This window comes from Dromaius novaehollandiae, chromosome 4 (assembly GCF_036370855.1).
Source record: "Dromaius novaehollandiae isolate bDroNov1 chromosome 4, bDroNov1.hap1, whole genome shotgun sequence".
NCBI lineage: Eukaryota > Metazoa > Chordata > Aves > Casuariiformes > Dromaiidae > Dromaius > Dromaius novaehollandiae.
This window is the reverse complement of record NC_088101.1, coordinates 57,881,609-57,901,243: the sequence shown is the minus strand read 5'-3', so window position 1 is coordinate 57,901,243 and position 19,635 is coordinate 57,881,609. Positions and strand designations below refer to the sequence as shown.

The 19,635-nt window shown below is 35.4% G+C and overlaps 1 protein-coding gene across 6 annotated transcripts in view; it reads right to left on the bottom strand.

Annotated features, from left to right (window-relative positions):
* Positions 1–19,635, bottom strand: part of CLOCK (clock circadian regulator) — a 66,641-nt gene that overhangs the window by 7,450 nt on the left and 39,556 nt on the right. For 5 of the 6 annotated variants that reach the window (XM_064511140.1, XM_064511139.1, XM_064511141.1 and 2 more), the window contains 15 exons: positions 19,425–19,514; positions 17,871–17,991; positions 17,190–17,303; positions 14,377–14,495; positions 10,491–10,573; positions 10,189–10,295; positions 9,115–9,262; positions 8,795–8,870; positions 7,763–7,904; positions 7,261–7,361; positions 6,295–6,384; positions 5,465–5,623; positions 3,638–3,844; positions 853–1,061; positions 339–603 (listed from right to left, as the gene is read on the bottom strand). In XM_064511140.1, coding sequence (XP_064367210.1) covers positions 339–603; positions 853–1,061; positions 3,638–3,844; positions 5,465–5,623; positions 6,295–6,384; positions 7,261–7,361; positions 7,763–7,904; positions 8,795–8,870; positions 9,115–9,262; positions 10,189–10,295; positions 10,491–10,573; positions 14,377–14,495; positions 17,190–17,303; positions 17,871–17,991; positions 19,425–19,514 — 2,031 coding nt within the window. The remainder of the gene's footprint in view (positions 1–338; positions 604–852; positions 1,062–3,637; positions 3,845–5,464; positions 5,624–6,294; positions 6,385–7,260; positions 7,362–7,762; positions 7,905–8,794; positions 8,871–9,114; positions 9,263–10,188; positions 10,296–10,490; positions 10,574–14,376; positions 14,496–17,189; positions 17,304–17,870; positions 17,992–19,424; positions 19,515–19,635) is intronic. The other variant, XM_064511142.1, reaches the window with a different exon arrangement.

The following is a 19,635-nucleotide window of genomic DNA, read 5'->3' as shown; positions in this document are numbered from 1 at the left end:
TTGCGTTCATATATGAATAGAAAGATGATGCAGGGTATTTTAAAAGGAAATATCCGTCCCTTTGTCTAGTATTCAATGAAGAGGAACAATGCAAGTAGGGATGGGGAAGAAGATATAAAAGAGGACCTAGCATGGAGTGAAATTATGGGAAAGGCTACCTCACTTTAAAGGTAGTAGGATTTTCCAGAATGTCTATAAAATAAGCTCATTTCATGCATCAGGCTTGTTCAGAGATTACTGTTTTAATCACCATGTTTTCAGATAAAGCACCTCTAGGATAAAGCAACAATGCTGCAAGTGCCGGTGCTTTGGAAAGCTCCTAGAGACTGCTGCATTACCTGTAGGAACTGCTGGGGGTGCTGGGTCAGCTGTGGCTGAGCTGGTTGCTGAACCGTGGTGAGCTGCTGCTGCTGTTCTTGCTGACTTTGCTGCTGCTGCTGCTGTTGTGTTATTGACAAAGTCTGCGGCTGCTGCTGTTGGGCAGCAAAAGTGGGATAAGCTGTCACCACCTGTCCCATAAACATAGTACTTGGTACCATCACTGCTCCACATGCCACTGGGGCCGTGACAAGTTTTGTTACAAGTTGTTGACCTTGAGAAAATCTGATAAAGGAAAAAGAATTGGAAATTTCTTTAGGAAAAAAAATAAAATCAAATCAAGCATCAGGTGCAGAAAATTTAGTTTAAGGTGAAAAAAATTTAGTTTAACAGCTATAGATATATACTGTACATATAGTTAAAAGAATAAAATGTGATTTTTTTTGAAGTCACTTCTGTCCTTTTTGAATATGATATAGCCACTTAAGCATATCATTACAACAAGTCATCTGAATATCAGTCTTCAAGATTTACCTGATCTGTCTATCCTGTGTAAAAGTGGTTACTGCAGCAGCATTCTGGTTATTGTTCTGTGGTAAGCTTGAAGGAATCTGGACCACATTTCCTGTTGTCGGCTGAGAAATTACCATAGTGTTATACAAAGGGGCCGAGAGTGCATTCTGTGACTGACTGGCAAGAGAAGACTGTTGACTGTGTCCACCAACTACATTTTGTTGATTATGCTGAAAAAGAAAAATATTTTATAAATTAGTAATTTTAAAATAGCTATAAATACATAAAAAGAATACCATGAAGATGATAAAGTTTTACTTGGATGTATAACTGTAGCATAATTTTATTCACATCTCTAAAATGATAGTCATTTGCATCTTATTGCTAGGAAGTTTTCATGATTAAAAAAATTCAAAATTGCTTTTAATTCAAATTTTTTTTTTTAACTTTTCACTAACAGAAGGAATGTACACATTTTTTAAACTTTGAAGAAGTTCTTTCCCCACCCCCAAAACTAGCACCATTAATTTTAAGCAAGGTTATTTTTATAAAGGAACTAAAAGTAACAGCAGGTACTATAGCTGTTCTTCTCATTGTCATTGCCCATACTTTACAACTGCAAATGTTTTCCTACCATAAATGAATTCCTACTTTAAGACAAGACAGATATTTCTACTGATTGCTAATTTGGAAGTGGGACTGGTCTAGGATGTCTGAAAACCTCTTTAGATTAACCTTTCCCCCTCTTAAGGATATTTTTTCAGAATTTTTCAGCTACTTGCATCTGTTTGTTCATGATCTGGTCTTCCACTCCTATAGCATCTCTGTGCCAGACTCAGACTAAAATGCACACATCTCAATCAAATTCATACTTCAAAGTTTAGAACTAGCTTAACCAGAAGATGATAAACTGTCCACCCCTACAGTCTGCCTCTTCCATTTAACTGGGGTCTGACGGGGAGAACCAATTTACAAGACTGTTTCTTCCATGCCACATCAGCACTGTTCTACCACAATAGGAAAAAAAGTGATGAGCAGAAGCAGAATCCAGATAGGTTTTTATAAATTGCACTAATCTAATCAAAAAGTTTATAGTCAACCAGTTTTAACTAATTCACACTTCCAAATAGAAGAAGGTCATAGAAGAGATTTTAAACTGAAAAATGGAGAACAGCTAACAGCTGCAGGATAGCACATGGTTTAAGTTGATGCATTCTTTAGAGGAGAAGTCATGAACTCTGAAACCTCAAATAGGGATAGGAACAAGTTGTCCAAAGGAAACAGTTAAGAATAGTTAGAACAGAGTCCCATTTTAACACGGCATGGAAATACAAAAAAAAAAAACCTGTATGTGTTTTTACACAAATATTAAAAGTTTGAGCAGTAACATGCAGAAGAAAATACTCAAAACAGGCAAAATGACATAATAAACAACTGAAATACAAATATGCTGACAGAAGTCAAATCAGTGATTTAACACCAATGCTGAGCATACAAGAAAAGACCATGCCACCATAACACAATGTTGTATGTTAAAGAAAGGAAAGAGTCAGACTAACAAACTAACCATATAAAGCTAGAGTCCCTGTGGATTGAAATCCAGGTGGGCACAGTGAATCTGTTGATAAATATGGTATACTGAAGTTGATCATAATCTTTACACAGGTTAGTCAAGTCTCAAGTATTGGTTTTTTCTAAAGGAGTCAAAGAGCACATGAACAAGGGAGATACTGTGATATGTGCTTACTTCAATTTCCAAAATTTAGCATATACATAGATAGTGTGAACAGAGTATAAATGGGGCAGTGAAAAACCTTTCTGGCAGCTCTAAAGCTGCTACCTTTTAAGTCCACCTATAGCTTAAGTACTGGCAATGCAGTTCTGCTCTTCCCAAAGCTCAAGAAGATAGTATGGAACTTGGATAAAGAGGACAGTGACAAAGACCATAAGTAAGAACAGCCTCCATAAACAAACTGACCAAAGCAATTAGTTCTTCAGCTTGAAATAAGAGGCCTCTGTGGAGATATGTATGACAGAGTCTTTGAAACCACATATGGCACAGAGAAGGTGAAAAGTGAATACTACTCAATATGTTTTCCAGTAGAAGAGCTGGGTGGCAAGTTCAAAAAAACAAAACAAAACAAAAAAAAAACCCAAAACACAAAAAAATACAACCAAACAACCATAGCCATATATTTCTGTCAGCAATAAGTAAAGCTGTATAACTCGCTACAAGATACTGTGGATTTCAAAAGTTTACATGGAATCAAAAAGAAATTTTCATAGAAGAAAAATACGAAGGCAATGCTGTCACTTATAGCATCTAACTAAAATTGCTGAAGAGTAGAAAAGCCAGCTGCAGCAGCACCACTATATGCTTGTCCTGTTCTCACGCTTTTCTAGGCATTTGCTGTTGACCACTGCCAGGACATTGGGTTTCAATTTCATCTGGTACAAATATTATCATGTTACGTGTTCCGTCAATTGAAAATTCACAGAAATTCATAAAAGGGCAAGCTAAAACCTTTTCTTGACGCTAGTTTTTCCAAAAAGCTACCTGTTAATTATTTACATTTGTAGGTTTAAGATAAAATGACATGATCTGAAATTATACTAGCAAGAACAGAAATGCACTTCAACTATGAAATTTGGAACATGAAGAAATTAACATGTTTCTGACTATTTCAATGGACATTGTTCTAATACTTGGGGGTGGGGGGTGCATGCCTGAAGGAAAAAATACTGTGTTTCAGCTGTGATTTTGAGCACATGTTCCATCCAGCAAAATCACTAATAAGAATTTTACCTGTGCCACTGTACTCTGCAAAGGCTGTTGCTGTATCACATGTGGAGTACTTATATGACCGGTGTTCATTCCACCTTGAATCTGATTAGTCTGAACAACTTGACCTTGCATGTTTATTGGTGTAAGCTGCTGAACATTTGAAGAACTTCCAGAGGTAAGCTGCACAGAACCAAAGTTGAGTCCAGAAGTTGACTGCTGCAAGAACATCTTAAAAAAAATCCGCAAGTTAGTTATTTTTAAAAAAAATCTGTTAGCTGTTCAAGATGTTACAAAAAACAAATTTACTTATTCTTAAAATAAATGTAAGATCAAAAATATTTCATCTTAGTTATTAGAGGCATCGAGACTGCACTGCAACCATCAAGGGCAAAAGGCCCAACTCCCTTCTTGGGTTAATATTCAAACACTCTACTATAACTGATAAGTTATGGTAGAGCTAGGACAACAATTAGCATCCCAAATTTTATAATCTTAAACATTGAGGTTTAATATTTGTTCTTAAAGAAAAAGTACTACTTCGAGACCAGCTTATAATGTAGTCCACACCTGTCTAAAGCAAAAACTGATTTGAGATCAGGTTTCCATATTTGTAGCATCTCCAGCAGTTAAACAAATTCAAATGAAGGGAACAGTCTCAGAATTGATAGATCCAGGTACAACACAGAGAATATAATCTTCCTTCGCAATCAAGAAACCATACTGATTATGCTGACTTTTCCAGCATCACTCCATTTTAGTAAATGGAGTTCAGGACAAAAGTATTTGAGTATTTACAAAAAGTCAGGCTCAACACTACAAAGGGACAGAGGGTAATATAATGTAAACATGTATAGAAAGTGCAGCACTTAGATATTGGTCCCTAGGATCCACAGCCTTGAATAAGGTCTCTCCACAGTGCACAGGAAGAGAGCTGTAAATCTCACATTTTGAGACACCTAAAAGACAGTCTGCTGCTGGCAGGCATACACCAGACATGATAAAATACTGAAAATAGCACATGCCAGAAACTCCTACTCCTCAACAGAGTTTAAGCAATATACTCAATATTTCCAGGAAGTAATTTTTTCTGCTCTTCATTCACAATCTACACTAAAAATATTTAGTTTCTTTCCTTACGGTGTATTTTGGTTTTTGGGGTTTTTTTCTTTTGTTTTTTTTTTTGTTTTTTAACCAGAGAAACTCAGTAGGGTCATTCTTATCTTCCAAAGATAGCTGCTGAAAGAGTGATAAAATTAGAAAAAAAAATACACGTTAAAATACAGAAGTCAGGCAGTCAGGTCTTTCTCACACTCAGTCACTGTGTAATGAATCCTCTTGACTTCCCATCTTTCTGGCTCAATGACTACTTCAGTTTTCCTACAAAGTAGAACCACTTCATCACGGAGGGTATGCGGGAGGATCACAGCCTGATGATTAGGACAATCTCCTTAGAAACAAGAGGTATGAATTTGAACCCCTCAAGCTAAAAAGGGAGATAGATGCTTTCCCTGTGCATTTTGAATGAATATTCTAATGGCTGCAAACCTATTCAAGAGTGACGACCACTACACTCTTTTACATTTAGGTTTAAGCATGAGCTAGGCTTGAGCCACTCAATGTTGAAAAGAGACACTGGCACACTTCTGGATACACTCAGAAGCAAAATGGTAGGTACCTCAGCAACCATCTTGTAGAAAACTTCAGATGTCATGGATTCTAGGCACATCAGGTCCAGGTGGCAACCGACAGGGGGTAGGGAAGATCACATTTTGGAAATAAATGCCAGAGTCTCATTGTAGACCCCCAAATTCTCTACAGATCTAACTCATAAGAGTTAAGCTAACTCACCTGAAGTCCTTGACCATGGACAATTTGAAGCTGCTCTTGAATCTTACGCAACTCTTCCTGCTGCCGATGAATGTTTGCCTCTATCATGCGTGTTCTTTGCTCTAGCTGGTCCTTTAGATGCTGCATAGCTCCCAACTGAGCTGAAAACTGAAACACAGGCTGTAGTGCCATGTATAAATTAAAAGCTGAACAAAAAATAATTACATTTGATTTACAGGCGGTAAATACACTCCTCCACAGTAGCAAAGAAAGCAAGAGCTGTTTTTTAAACTGCTAACAAACATCATCTGAGGACAAATTCATTAGTATAAAAATGTCACAGAACATGTGTTTAATTTATGTCACATTTAATTGATGCACCAGAATGAGGGAACTAAAAAAGTCCTAAGCAGAAGAAATTGACTAGTGTCCAAATAACTGAGACTCAATAAAAAGCTACAAGTCAGTATAACTGGCTACAATCACAGCTACAAATCAATATAACCTGTTCACACCTACATCCTACTTCAAGGATATAGAGAGGTCTTTCCTCTGTCCTGATACAGCTGTTCTTATTTCATAGAAGTGTTTCATAGACTAAGCTGCATTGTGTTACAAGCATGGGTGTGGAAAGGTACCAGTGTAGTATTTCCACAAAATAGCAGGAAGAAAAAAGAAAAATTTCCAAACTGGGAAATTTGCTCATTTAATGATAATAATATTAAAGGGGACTATAGCATAAAGGAAATGCTCATCAAAGAATTCAGTTTTCTGAAAGAGAAGTTAACCTTATATTAATGAACAAGATCTTTTAAAGAATCAATTAATTAATAAACCAGCTTAATTCATACCTGGGACATGCCGGGCTGGAGCTGTAAAGTTGCAGGCTGGGACATCATTGGCTGTGCTAATGGTTGTCCAAGAGACTGGGAGCTTAAAGACTGGGATTTAAAAAATCGTTCCATTACTGGAAGAGAATGAACTTCACACTTGACATGAAGTATTTCCTTATAGAAAGTGTCATTTCCAAAACAGCATAATATGAACATAGGATAAAAACAGGTAAATGTTTCCTGAAATGTCTAACTCAATACATTACAGCATTAAGAATGTACAAGAGCAGTTGATTATATAGATTATCTCATTTCGCTGCTAAAAATATGTAAAAGCAGTAGGTATAAAACAGGAAAATCAGAAATTGCTATTAGAACTGTTTAAAAATTTCCTGTTGGTATTAAGGGCAAACATTTTTCAACAATTTTTGAAGTTGACACTTTCAATTTATTTTTAAACTAGTAATTTAAACAATGCATATGTTAGTAAGTGTACTATCTTTGAAGTGAATGCATTAATTCAACTGAAACATGAGCACCAAATGCAGGATGCATGTTATTTTCTCACATTACCAAGATTTCAGAAACTATATGAAAGTATTTGCTGATATTGTGAGAGACATATATCTATATGAATTCTCTACAGGGACATACAGCATTATGTGGACAATTACTTATATAAAAATACAGAATCATCTGAAGAAGCTATGTGACAATGAAAGCACAGATTCAGACTTGATTTTGCAAACCCTAATGCTTAAAAAATAAATAATTTAATTAACACAAGTATATGCTTAATTATGCTACTCCCTTAAATTGTAATAATTTGAAGTTATATACTGATGACAATTCTGATAGTCAAGTGAAAACATCAGAGTTTAAACTCTGTATTTTTCAGAAAAAAAAAGGTTATATGGTTTTAACAGAATCTTTTAAAGGTGAATTATACTGTTTTAAATATAAAATGTTTCTCTTCAAAGTTACCTGACTACTAAGAGATGACCTTCTTTGCGCAGTCTTTTCATGAGCAGATAAACTTTGCCTTGGAGGAGTGCTAGTGTCCATAGTCATTTTAGTTGGTGTTGCTGACATTGGTCACAGTTAAAACAAAAGAAGACATGTTAATAATAATCTCCATTCTGCGACACAATACTCAAATCACACGAAGCATTTCCCGAATAAAAAATCTAAAGGCTCAGACTTTTTATCTGAATATCTGACAACAATGTAATCTGATGGACTGAAATAAGATGCTCTGGAGCTGCTATTGTACATTTAGTAGTAAAAGTCACTATACAAACTCTGAAAAAATGAGCAGCCAGCAGATCTCTGAACTATCAGTTCAGCTGTTGAAAAGGACATTTTCACTCACATACTTTTAATAAAATGATAATTAACTCCTAGATAAGTATTTAATTAAAAAGTAAGTAAATCAAAGAAAGCCTTCACTAAGAAGGCAATTACAGTTTCAACAGTTAGTGCTTACACGAGTGATCTGACACTGCAGTATGTGAAGATTTCCTTGAACTCCTGGAGGAAGCAGAAGGTGTGGGACTGTTATCAAACCTTTCCAGTGCTTCTTTGAGGCTGACCGTGTTTATGTGATTGTCAGACCCAGAGTCCTGACTCTGAAGAGAAACAGACAAGCAATAATTATTTTATCTGGTTCAGCATAAAATGTACGTTTCTGTTAGCAAATACCTAAGACCATTCTGGATCATATCAACCCCTTACACAGATAAGTGTGCAAAAGTAGTGTTTTCTTTGATATCTGAAAGCTTGCAATTTCCATTTGTGGCTTTTATCCTTGAAAAGGAAACCAGAACAAAGCCAACCTAGAAACCAAAATGCATATGCCACAAACTGTCTGCTGTGCTGACCTTCTTCTCTAGCAACTCAGTTCACTCCCAATGATGTGCAATTAGTGAATGCTTAACTTATTTTTCCCCGAAAAATGGATAACTCTACCACGAGGAGCACTGTCATATGAAACTTGCCAAGAGAAAACACAAAGCATCTGTACAAGCTAACCTGTATAAGACCCAAAAAGCTTCCCAGGACATTTATTTAAAAAGAGTTTTGTATACTCCTAAGAAGTGGGAGAGTGGCACATAGCAGAACAGCTCCTGCTTTACTCTTGTGAATTCCTCTATTTCATCTTTGTGTGTTTACCTTGTTTTTTCAGATTACAGGTGCTTCCAGAAAGGGAGAACATTTATGTATTTGAAACTAATTCTGCAGGAAGCAGATCTTAACAAGGACTTACAGATGTTGCCATGTAATATAACTATATGAAAATGAACAATCAAAAAGAAGAGGAAGAGTTCGGGGTAGAATAACGTTAAACAAAAACTCTTCCTAGATTTCTTCAAACATTTTACAGTCATATTATTTAGAGAACAAAATAATTACATTATGTGTAAAGAACAAAGCACTTCTTTCTTTCATATTAAAAATAACATACAAGCAAATATGCAGCAGCAAAAAAAGGTAAAATAAAATGATTCAAGACACTCACTTTATCTGCTGTTATGTCTGGAAGAGACTCCTCAATACCAAGTTCTCGCCTCCTTTCTGCTCGAACTTCTGCATAACTAGAACAGCAAACCAAAAATGAATGCTATATCCTTGGATGAGTTAAGAAATACACCTCAAAAAACAAATTCCTCAGATGCACCCTGCTTACAGGGTATCTCAGGAAGTTTTGCAATGATTCTTTGTACTGTCATGATCTCCCGCTCTCTCTCTCTCTCTGCAAAAAAATACCAACAATACAGTTCCCACGCCATTAGAATTTCTCTAATTAGAGAATTTCTCCATATTATAAAAATAGCTTACCTTACAACAGTGTGCGTACAGACAATAAACTCAGGCCGGGAATTCCACTGGTGATACGTGATATAGTAATGTGTTTGTAGCCAAATCCATTGTTGTCCCTTTGTAAGGAATCTATAATAACATGACTTCCCTTTCCCATATTGCATTACTAAAAAGTAAAGAATAAAGTTCGCCATTTTTCTAGTCAGTAAATGTTACAATTACATAATTAATATTACTTCTCAAATTTGTACACCCCAAATCTATGTCCAGTCTGATACTTAGACAATGACTAAAAAAGGCTTAGGAAAGTAGTTTTCTACAGGAAAATTTGCATAGCATTTATCAGAGAACTGTGTAATTCAAATGTTCATTTGGGGGGGTTTTATATGCCATATGGAATTTATATGCAAAAAAATTAAACACAGCTTTACTTTATAAAGCAAATAGTAGCTAAACAATAATTTTATTCTGTAACAACTTTAGGCACAATTCTTGTATTTATTAAATACCACAGAACCTCTTAAATGCTTTTAGAAGACTTGGAGAAGTATTAGTCAAAGTTCCGAAGTTTCTTTTGCAATTGAAAAACAATACTGAACTGTTTCTGTAAATAAAAGGACCTGGACAATGAATAAAAGCAGGCAAAGAAAAGGTGACAGGAAGACGATGGCAGATGAACAGTGAGGGGAGTGCACTTAAAGACTGGGATGGAAGAGGAGAAAAATACTTAGAAAAAACAAAACCCTGAACAGATGTTAGATTAAGAAAGAATAATTAAGTTATAAAAACAAAACTATAGTATAAAATGTTTTTGCAATTTATTTAAATAAGATTTAGCTCAGCTGTGCACTTCAATTCACCACAATAAAGAATTTAAATTGCAAGAAAAAGTTAAATCTTGCAGTTGTGTATTAAAAATAATAATAATAATAATAAAGGCCAGACTACTATAATGTCAAATGAATGGCAGCGAGGGCACTTTATCGTGAAATGTATCACAAAATTTCACTACAACAGCAGTACAATTTAATAAGTTTATAAGTGAACATCCATAACACAAGTATGTTTTTCTAGCAACTTAATATTACTTACAATGCTCGTGACATTTTGCCAGATTATCTAGATCATCCACGTGATAATAATCATAGCCTGATGTTCCCAAAACTTCAAATGGAAGATAGCCTATTATGGGAGGTGCCCTAATTAATACAAAAATTAATGTCATTTTATTTTCACAAAACAGAAAAAAACAAAAAATAGAAATAGTTTCATTATATAAGTTCTCATTTACAGTATGAACTCTGAAAAAAATTAAAAATTAAAACCAACACAAGCTATTACAGCCATTGCTATGATTCAGCTACTATTGCTGCTATACATAGAAGGAATTGCACCTGTGATCCAAGAATAGGAACTTCCATTCTAAGCTATGTCTAGATGTGAACTCTTCATTGGGTTCTTCAACAGTGCACATTTCCTAAAAAGTAAAAAAATAAAAATCTCTCTCAAAACTGCTCTATTCTAATTCATAAGTTCTTTTGAATTTCAAGCTTACCTAAAGTTAGTAGATAACTCTATAATAGTTATAATGTTATTTTTAGATAGCTTCATTGTTTTTGTGCGTTTAGAAACATAATACTGAGGTAGATTCTAATCTCAGCTCTGCCAGGCTGATGCTTGGTTGATTTTAAATGGAACAACCCTGGTGTGAGATCATACTCAAGCTCAGCACTGAAGTACAAGCAGAAATCAATAGTTCTTGCAGTTATGCTTTTGCTTGTACCAAGCAAAAGCAAAGACAAAACACTCCCAACCACACACTCATTAAAGTGGTAGGCACCACTCACGAACAGTAAGAGAACCATCGTATTTCCACTATAAAAATAGATCCTCAGGATAATCTGTACATTGTCTTAAATGCATTCCACTCAGTGTATGTGCAACCAGCGCATGTCAGCCGACTTCCGTTGGCCCTTTCAGAGACATAAAGATGCTCTACCAAGTACTGTGCCTCTTGCTGAGAGAGCAACGCAGCAAAGCAGCCCAAGCCTGTCCTTTCTTTTGCACCAAACTCCTACTAACTGCATTTCAATAAGAAAGGTAGACTACGTAACACATGCATACCTACAAATACAGCCCTCAAAGTAGTAGACACACACACACAGAGATCAGTAAGTCTTTCTTTTTTGGCTGCCTGCACATGTTTATTGCACCTGTAGGAGCTTGCAACAGTATTCCCACTGGCAGGAACATAGCAGAGTCTATTAATGATCAGATACCATACCAGTTTCCTAAAGATTGCATAAGATATGGAAGCTGCTGCTGCTGCATGGACATAATACTCATGAGAGATGTGGATGGACACTGCTGCTCTGCAAATACCTATAACTGAAATAATTCTGAGGAAAGATATATTAAAAGACTAATGAACTATGAGAAAATGATCCATTTCAAAATAAATATGAAGAGACTACCCTCCTTTTCATTCTTTCAGGTTGCAATGCAAACAGTTTAAGTAGTTATTTATCAGATCTTTAAATAGGTATTTCAAAGTTCTATGATTACAAAATCAAACAAACAAACAAAAAAAACTTTTCCTCACCTTTGTTGGCACGAAATTTAAAGACCACAGTTAGAAAGTGACTTACATGATGGACGTACTGTATAAAATCACTCTGGGCACAAAGTTATGACTGTTGACATGACTCCTAGTTAGCAATACAACTTCTAAACTGAAACTACCCTTATAACCTAAGGTTCACCTACTTTCCTAAGATTACACCATTTAATGAAGCACTGCTAATAGCAAAGTAAAACACAGGATAGAGAGCAAGCAGGTATCCTTCAAATGTACTTCTGAATTGTTGTTTAATCTAATTATTTTGGCACAAATCAAAACAAAAGTTAAAAACTAAAGTGTATGCACTAAAAATGTAGTAAAAATTACTGTGACAGAACAGACAGCAGCAGGTTAGTATCCAATTACCCTACTCATTTATATTGATGACTTACAAGTATTCCACTGTAAAATGCCCCTGGGTAGAAGCTATCTTGATCAAGACATCTAGAAGTTGTCAATAAGACATCTAGAAAAAAAGGACCTTCATTTTTAACAAAGTGTTCTGGTAGAATCTTTTTGCCTGGATTAATCATGCCTTCTGTCAGGATTCAATTGTTCAACAACCAAATTATGAGAAAAAGGTTTTAAAGAATGTTTACAGGCAAATTCCACCACAAGGAAGGTATCAGACAAACAATCGCTAAGCAAAACCTGCCGCACATTTTGCTACAGAAAGGTCAGTGCTGGGGTCATATGCAGAAAATAAATCTCAGTGTAAACTTTCAGAGATACTTTCATTCTCATGGATACTGTGGCTGTCTGCAAAAGCGCTGTATGTCCTTGTGAGGAGAGATTCTAGGTATAAAATTCCATAACTGCAAGCCACCCGAAATATGTGGAAAGGGTGGCAGATGAGCAGGCAAGCTCCACCTTAACTAAGGCAATCCAGCACTAAAATGCTTACCTCATTACTGGCTACATCAGTCACAGGTCTGTTAGTACTTGGTAAAGTTCCTGACATAACACCGCTTGCTAGAGTCTAGTCAATACTACTCTCAACAATACCAGCAGGTATCAACAAAGTCTAAAGCAAACAGATTGTCAAATTAAAAATCTTCACTCTAATTTTGGTCCAGAAGAGTCACAAGAAGATTTCTTAGAGGAACGACATTAATTGAAACCCTTAAGAGAGTCTTAAAACCTCTTTAACAAAGTTTATTTTTAGTTACCGGAGGATCAGAAGCTCAGGTAACGAGGAATGAAACTTTGGCCAGAATATAATCTGTAAGGCTTTAGCCCTCAACAAAGTGAAAGAGACCTGAAAGAATCTAAAGGGATGTTCCTCACCTTTCCCAAAGCTCCCAAAAGAGGTAGGATATACATAAGGTTTCCTACAATGCATCCTTCACTGTGAGACCTTTGAGACTTTAAAAAAACAAAAATATTTGTAAATACTGCAGTCTTTTTTCACAACTTTTTCATGAAGTAGAAATCATACAGCTAACATCTCCATCAACTGTAGGCATAACAGGAAGAGCAGTATTTAGACCCACAGACTTCTGAGTTGCAAGAAAAATGTCAAATGAAAGTTTCCGTGGCTCCGGGAAAAATAAATAACAAACTCTCTCTTGCATGCAGTATGGAAAGATCCAATTCCTACATTCAGCATGACAGAACTGAGGAAGTTTATATGGTTTCCCTACAGGCTCCCTACTATGCTTTCAAAGTGCAAGGTATATGCACTGTGCCTTCAGAGGCTACCACCAACAATCTTCAGCTTAACACACTCACCTTTCAGGCAGAACATACAAATGTTCAAAGAGGAGTTCCACGTGACAGACAGCAGGTTAACCATGTGCCATACACCATATACATTTCATGCCATTTCTTTACAACTGAATTGTAACAATAAACATTAAATACTAGACTACCTGTACCTTGATTAATATATTCAAATATACACACACACGTTTTCATATATATATACACACATACACACACTCTTGAATCACAGACTACCCTGAGTGTTTATTTTGACTGACTTTGGTGAGGAACACTTGGTAAGGTCAATAAATCTCATATGCATCCAATTCTAAACTTGGTAGGTCATCTTCATTGTGCATTAGCAATTAAGCAAAATGTTCTATTTAAACAACTGAATTATTGAATAACAGATGGTACTGAAGCAAAATGAGAGAGCTTTACTACCTTGAACCTGACTCTAAGTGACAAATAATGCAAGCTTTGATTAAGACCTACGAAATTTGATTCTGTGTCAAACTATAGTAAGACCGTCAGCAGCATAAAAATTCATATCCAAGTTTCAACTAAAATTATTAATTTTTCCAGTGAAAGTGGAATCTCAATGTTATCTTTGTGTTTAAGTTGCTAAATTATATTGCTATGATCTTCTTAAATACTTCTTGCATATTACCATTTTGTATGACTGTTTAGAAAATGTGCACACCATAAGCAACTTCATTTGATGTTTTGCATAACATTTAACCTATTTATTTGTGCAATAAGAAATAAAGATACATTCCATTTCAGATAATGAAATTCTTAATAGTTCTCACTAATAAGATTTGAAGTGTTGCGTTTGTTCACACTGAGAGTTTCCCAATTGGAGTATATTTGAAAGTTATTCTGTCAAAAAGAGCTGGTTTTTTTATAACATATATAAACATAAGGGTCAAGTAAGTGATTCCATTTGCACATACCTTGATAAACTGAGGTGTAGCTAACCTAACAGTGGCTACAAAGCAAACTTTGTCTTCATATGAAGGCCGATGCAATCGCTGAATAGTTCCTTCAAAACCATTGTGCGCTGAGTTGGGAACTGAGGGAACATAGAGAAGAGGTCAGGACAAATTACAAAATAAGCATGGAGGAACGTGGCAGTAATATCACAAGATAAATGGCCCAATATTGGGTGTTAGATCTAATGTAGCTTGCCTATAATTTACCATGCATTAGGAAAAATGCTGCATGTAGTATATATGCATACATACATAGTAAGAGTAGTAGTAAGGTAGTAATGAGAACACAACCATCATGGAACCCTCTCTAAGTAAACTAAAATTACACTTAACATCAACTAAAGTGACAGTCAACACAAAGCTTGGAGAAAATAATTGTAATCCTTCTTGATAACAACTGAAAACAACTGGAATACATCTTCAAAAATATCTTTAAAATCCCCCTTTTAAGTCAGCTTTTGCTAACTTTTTGTTTTGAACTCTCAGGTAAGTATTTCTCTTCTAGGCTTTTATCATATTCAAATGCCAAGCACCGAAGACATAGCCAAGTAACAGAACAATTGAGGGCACAGCAATTATGTATGTGAAAGAATCAGGACAGCAGGCGGAGAACAAACAAATCCCACCTATTGAATCACAGAGCTGGAAGGAATCACAGGGGCAAAGGATGGACTAGGGCTCAGAGCAGATCAACTGTATCTTTTGTTCCCAGCAGATATCCATTCTGTACATCTTTAAGAAACTCTAATGATGAGGACACCAAAACTCTCTCATGCTCTTCAAAGTCTAACTGGCTCTAGTTCAACTCTGAATTTGAACTTCTACCACATAGACTGAAGTTTCTTTATGCAATTTAAGCTTACAGCTCCTCCTTGCTTTTTCCATCAGATAGAGAAAAGCGGTATTTTCCTTCCTCTTTGTTTTATCTTATCTCTTCTCACTCCTCTGCTCTTCAGAGTCTGTGTTACCTTTTAAGTTAAATTTTTTAAATTTCTGACTGCTTTCATTACTCTTCTCCAAACTCTCTCCAACTGCTTTACTTCCTCCTGATGTATAGTGTCAAAAAACTTTGCTGGTCCCAGATGAGGACATACTGGTGCTAAGAAGTGCAGAGGTATTATTTCACATGTCTTAGACCACATTTTAGAAAGTTGTTTTCATTTTCATAACTATTTGGTGAGTATTGGTTACTCATGTTCAGCCTGCATTCCACAGTAACTCCTTTTTCTGTAGGACTGCTACCTACCTGACTGTAAGCTTTTTTTCCCCTGCTTGTGTAGTTGGTTTTTCCTAACTGTAGTTCTTGCATTTGTTCTTACTCAATAGCTCTGTTTTTTTGCCCCCAAAACAATTCATTTTGTAAATTTCAGGTTGAATTCTCTTTCTGTTCTTTAGCATACTTACAGCTTTTTGCATCATGGCATGATCTGTGAACTACATTCAACTATTCAGAATATGAATAAAAATACTGATTAAAAACAGATGCAGAAGTAGTCTATTAAAAACTCCATTTTGACAGTGAATACCGGTAACTTTTGCAACCAGTTCTGCAGCTACTCTCTAGTAATTTCAGTTAACATGTGCTTCCCTTACATTTTTGTGAAAACATAGTATGATAATTGTCAAAAGCTTTATTGAAGTACATCATTTATTTGTGCTTTCTCCTCTTAGCCACACAGCATGTTACCCACTGGTATAGGGAAGTGAATTAATTTGATGCTATTTGCACCTGAAAAATCCACAATGGCTGTTATTCAACTCCTCATTAGTTTCCTGAAGCTTACATACCATTTAAGTATTTGTTCTGGAATATTTCCAGATATTGAATTGCAACTGACAAGCTTCTAGTTTCCAAACATCGCCACCTCTTTCCCAAACTGGCACCACGTTTGGCTGTCTCGATTCTGTTGCTTCCTATCCTTCCTACAGCATTAGATATTTGCATTTGGCACCAACACCCAACCTCTCCCCATTCTGTTGGAAAAATACTGATGTTACATGGAAAAACGTTGGTCTATTTACCAGACACTGTCTTTAATAATATTTTAGTGGGTGATCTATAAGAAGGGTGATTATTAACCACACTACACAGCCCTTTTGTCTGGCTGACCAATAAACACGCCTCTCAAGTAACTAATCAGCACAGGCTGGCCAAACAAATCATAGCTACTACAAAGGTGGAAATAATGAATACAAGTAACTTCAGCGGAAGGGAGAAGGAACTCCGTGTGGAAAACTGAAATTCTATAATGGCCCATCCACTCATCTAAATAGTAATTCCTATCACTGAAAGCACAGAACTGAAGTGTGTGTGCATGTGTGTGTGTGTGTGGGGGGGGGTGTCAGAGGCGGACCTACATTTTAATTCCCAGCTCACTGCAGGAATGTTCAGTACCACTTATCCTCAAGTTACAGTCACATGCTTAAATATGTGACATGTAAACATATTTACCTGAACTCAGGCTGCTAATTTTAAAGTGTTGGCTTAAATTTCTCTTATGCTCTCGAAAATGTTTTACAAGATACTAATTTTCTTTAATTGAAAGCATGAAATATAATTACTACATTTTGCATTCAAAGGTGCAGACATATAACACCCGATATGCAGTTCTTCCTTCTTTTTCATTAAAAGAACATACAAGTGATGTCCCCATTTCAGGTTCGTACTTTGAAAGACAGATTTCAGTATTTCATTAAGTTTGCACAATGGTCCCAAGTCTTCTTAGCTTTGAAGCTGCCCGTATATATCACTTTAATGTGGTTAAACTACTTACCATTATTTAAACACTTGAAATTTCCTATAAATTTTACATATTCATATGTAGGTTGCTCTTTTGGATCTATCGTTCCTCGCAGCATGTGGCAACAGAATTCTAGCTGATTTTTTGCTGAGAAAAGAACAAACAAAATTAAAAGGCTGTGTGCTTGATGAAGCACATAGACAATGTGAAATGGAAAGTAGTAACAATTAAGTTGCATATTTTATTGATTGCTACAAATGGCTACAGCCTCTGCTTTTTATTAGCTTGGTATTGACTAACCTAAAGGAAAGGAAAATTCCTTTAGAATTTGTGCATGAAGGGGCTGAATGCTAATGCTGCAGAGAGCTATTTTAAAGAAGGAATCCAGAAACAGCTGCCCTAAACATAAATTTACTGAAACACACTCCAATACCCAGTAGCCTAGTATGTTTTTTTTTTCTTGCCAACTGCTAGAACTGTATAAATAGAAGTTATATAGATGAGTATTTCTAATATATATGAAACTCATGGAGTGAAACACAATACAGGATGAATATTTCACTCTTCAGAAAAAAAGAACACAAAATGTGCTTCCATTCAAGCCGCATGTTTCATTCTGTAGGCCTCACCCATTTATTTCTGCTTAAATAGTACTAGAAGAAAGAACTGAAAACCCATGATAAAGAGCAGACTGTTTTTAGCACTACTACTTACATTTTAGGTACTCTGGTGTCAATGAATCACTTTCCAGCAGATGAGAAGACAATATTTTATAAATTTCTGAATGTTCCCCCTCTGGGATAAAATTGAATATACTCTGATCCACAAGATCAGACTGAAAGAAAAAGACAGAATAAATATAATTATGCAAGCCATACAATGTCACAAAGCTCTCTACTTTAATGCAAAAAAAAAAAAAAAAAAAATCCACAGGTCAGAAGCAGAGCTATAAAACATTACTGACTCAGCAAATGCACCTACTGGGATACACATGAATATTCTGCAAGAAAAAAAAAATCTCATCTTGATTTGTCTGAATGTTGACACTATGAACCATTTCATAAGTAATGTCCATGATCCAGCAGATATACATACACACTGAAGTACACTGGAGCTTGTATTAACCTCCAAGGGATAAAACAATTCCAAGTAAAGGAGCATTTGAATTAGAAATTACACAGTGTTGTTTTAGAGCATTCTAACCTGTCAGTGGTGTCCAAAACATTGAAAAAGTGTTTTGGAACAAAAAACAGCCCATCCTCTATATCATATAGGTAACTATGTTGCCATTAATTACATACAATTAGAATTTATTTTAGGAATACATTTTATAACCAGTTCTGCAACTACGTACACAAAACTGGCAACAATACTGATGAATGCAATACAATTGAACAACTGAACAATTATCACATGCTTTTTATGTGCATAAACACATTTGATTAAATATTCAGAAAAGAACGATCATAAATTATTTGTTTAAAATACATCAATCACATTTAAAAGCAAAGGACAACTGTGCCTCAGACTTGGGTAATTTTTTTTTTTTAATCACATCACTTGTACATTTTTCAAAATTCTCAAACTGGTATCATTCATACATTCAATCATTGTTCAAATATGTCACTCCAAAATTCATGAAATACTCTTGCCACAGTAAAACGACTAGCCTTTAATAATAATTTGTCCCTCTCCAAGAAAACATCTCAGTGTTCCCCTTGTCAATTGTTGACATTTTAGAGTACTAATTTGCCTCATTTCAGAATAACATTGTTTGAAAGTAACTTTAAATAATGGACTAGAATGTTAAATATACCAGTAAGCAACATCACCAAGATTATGGATTAGTGAAATGTGATATAAATACAAAGCATACATCTAGTCTAAAAAATAGCAACATTGGCAAAAGTATACTGCTCTTCAGCAATTAATTGCTGACTCATATAGAGGCAATACGAAATGTGACATCTAAAGTGACTTTTACAGTCAGCTCTCAGTTATTTCAGTTACATTAAAGAGAGATACTGACTCTAGTCTAGTACTTCATAAGCCTTCACAGAGCACTGACTGCATTCTATGTTTCCAAAGGAAAAGTTTAATACAGGAGACAGACCAATAGCAAGAAATTGTCCTGAGTGAAAAACAGAAGCTTTAGAACAAAGCATACATCTGTGCTATAATGCCAAAAAGGCTGAAGATTACTGGTACTTGTAGCAGAACATCACTTGTGGACAAATTCATGTGTTAATGAAAGCAGTTCATACTTACTGGCAAATGTTCAAGTAAGGGAGTTACACTTTCAGACACATATATTATACTTCCATCTGTCATAATTGCTAAAAAAAAACCATCAAGAGCCTGAAATTAAACATAATGGGCAGTTAAGCTATATTCAACACAGAAAGAAATTCAGACCAACTTAATACTAGTTTATTATAAAAATGAGAATACCTTTTGCTATTAAAAATTCTGAGTCTTG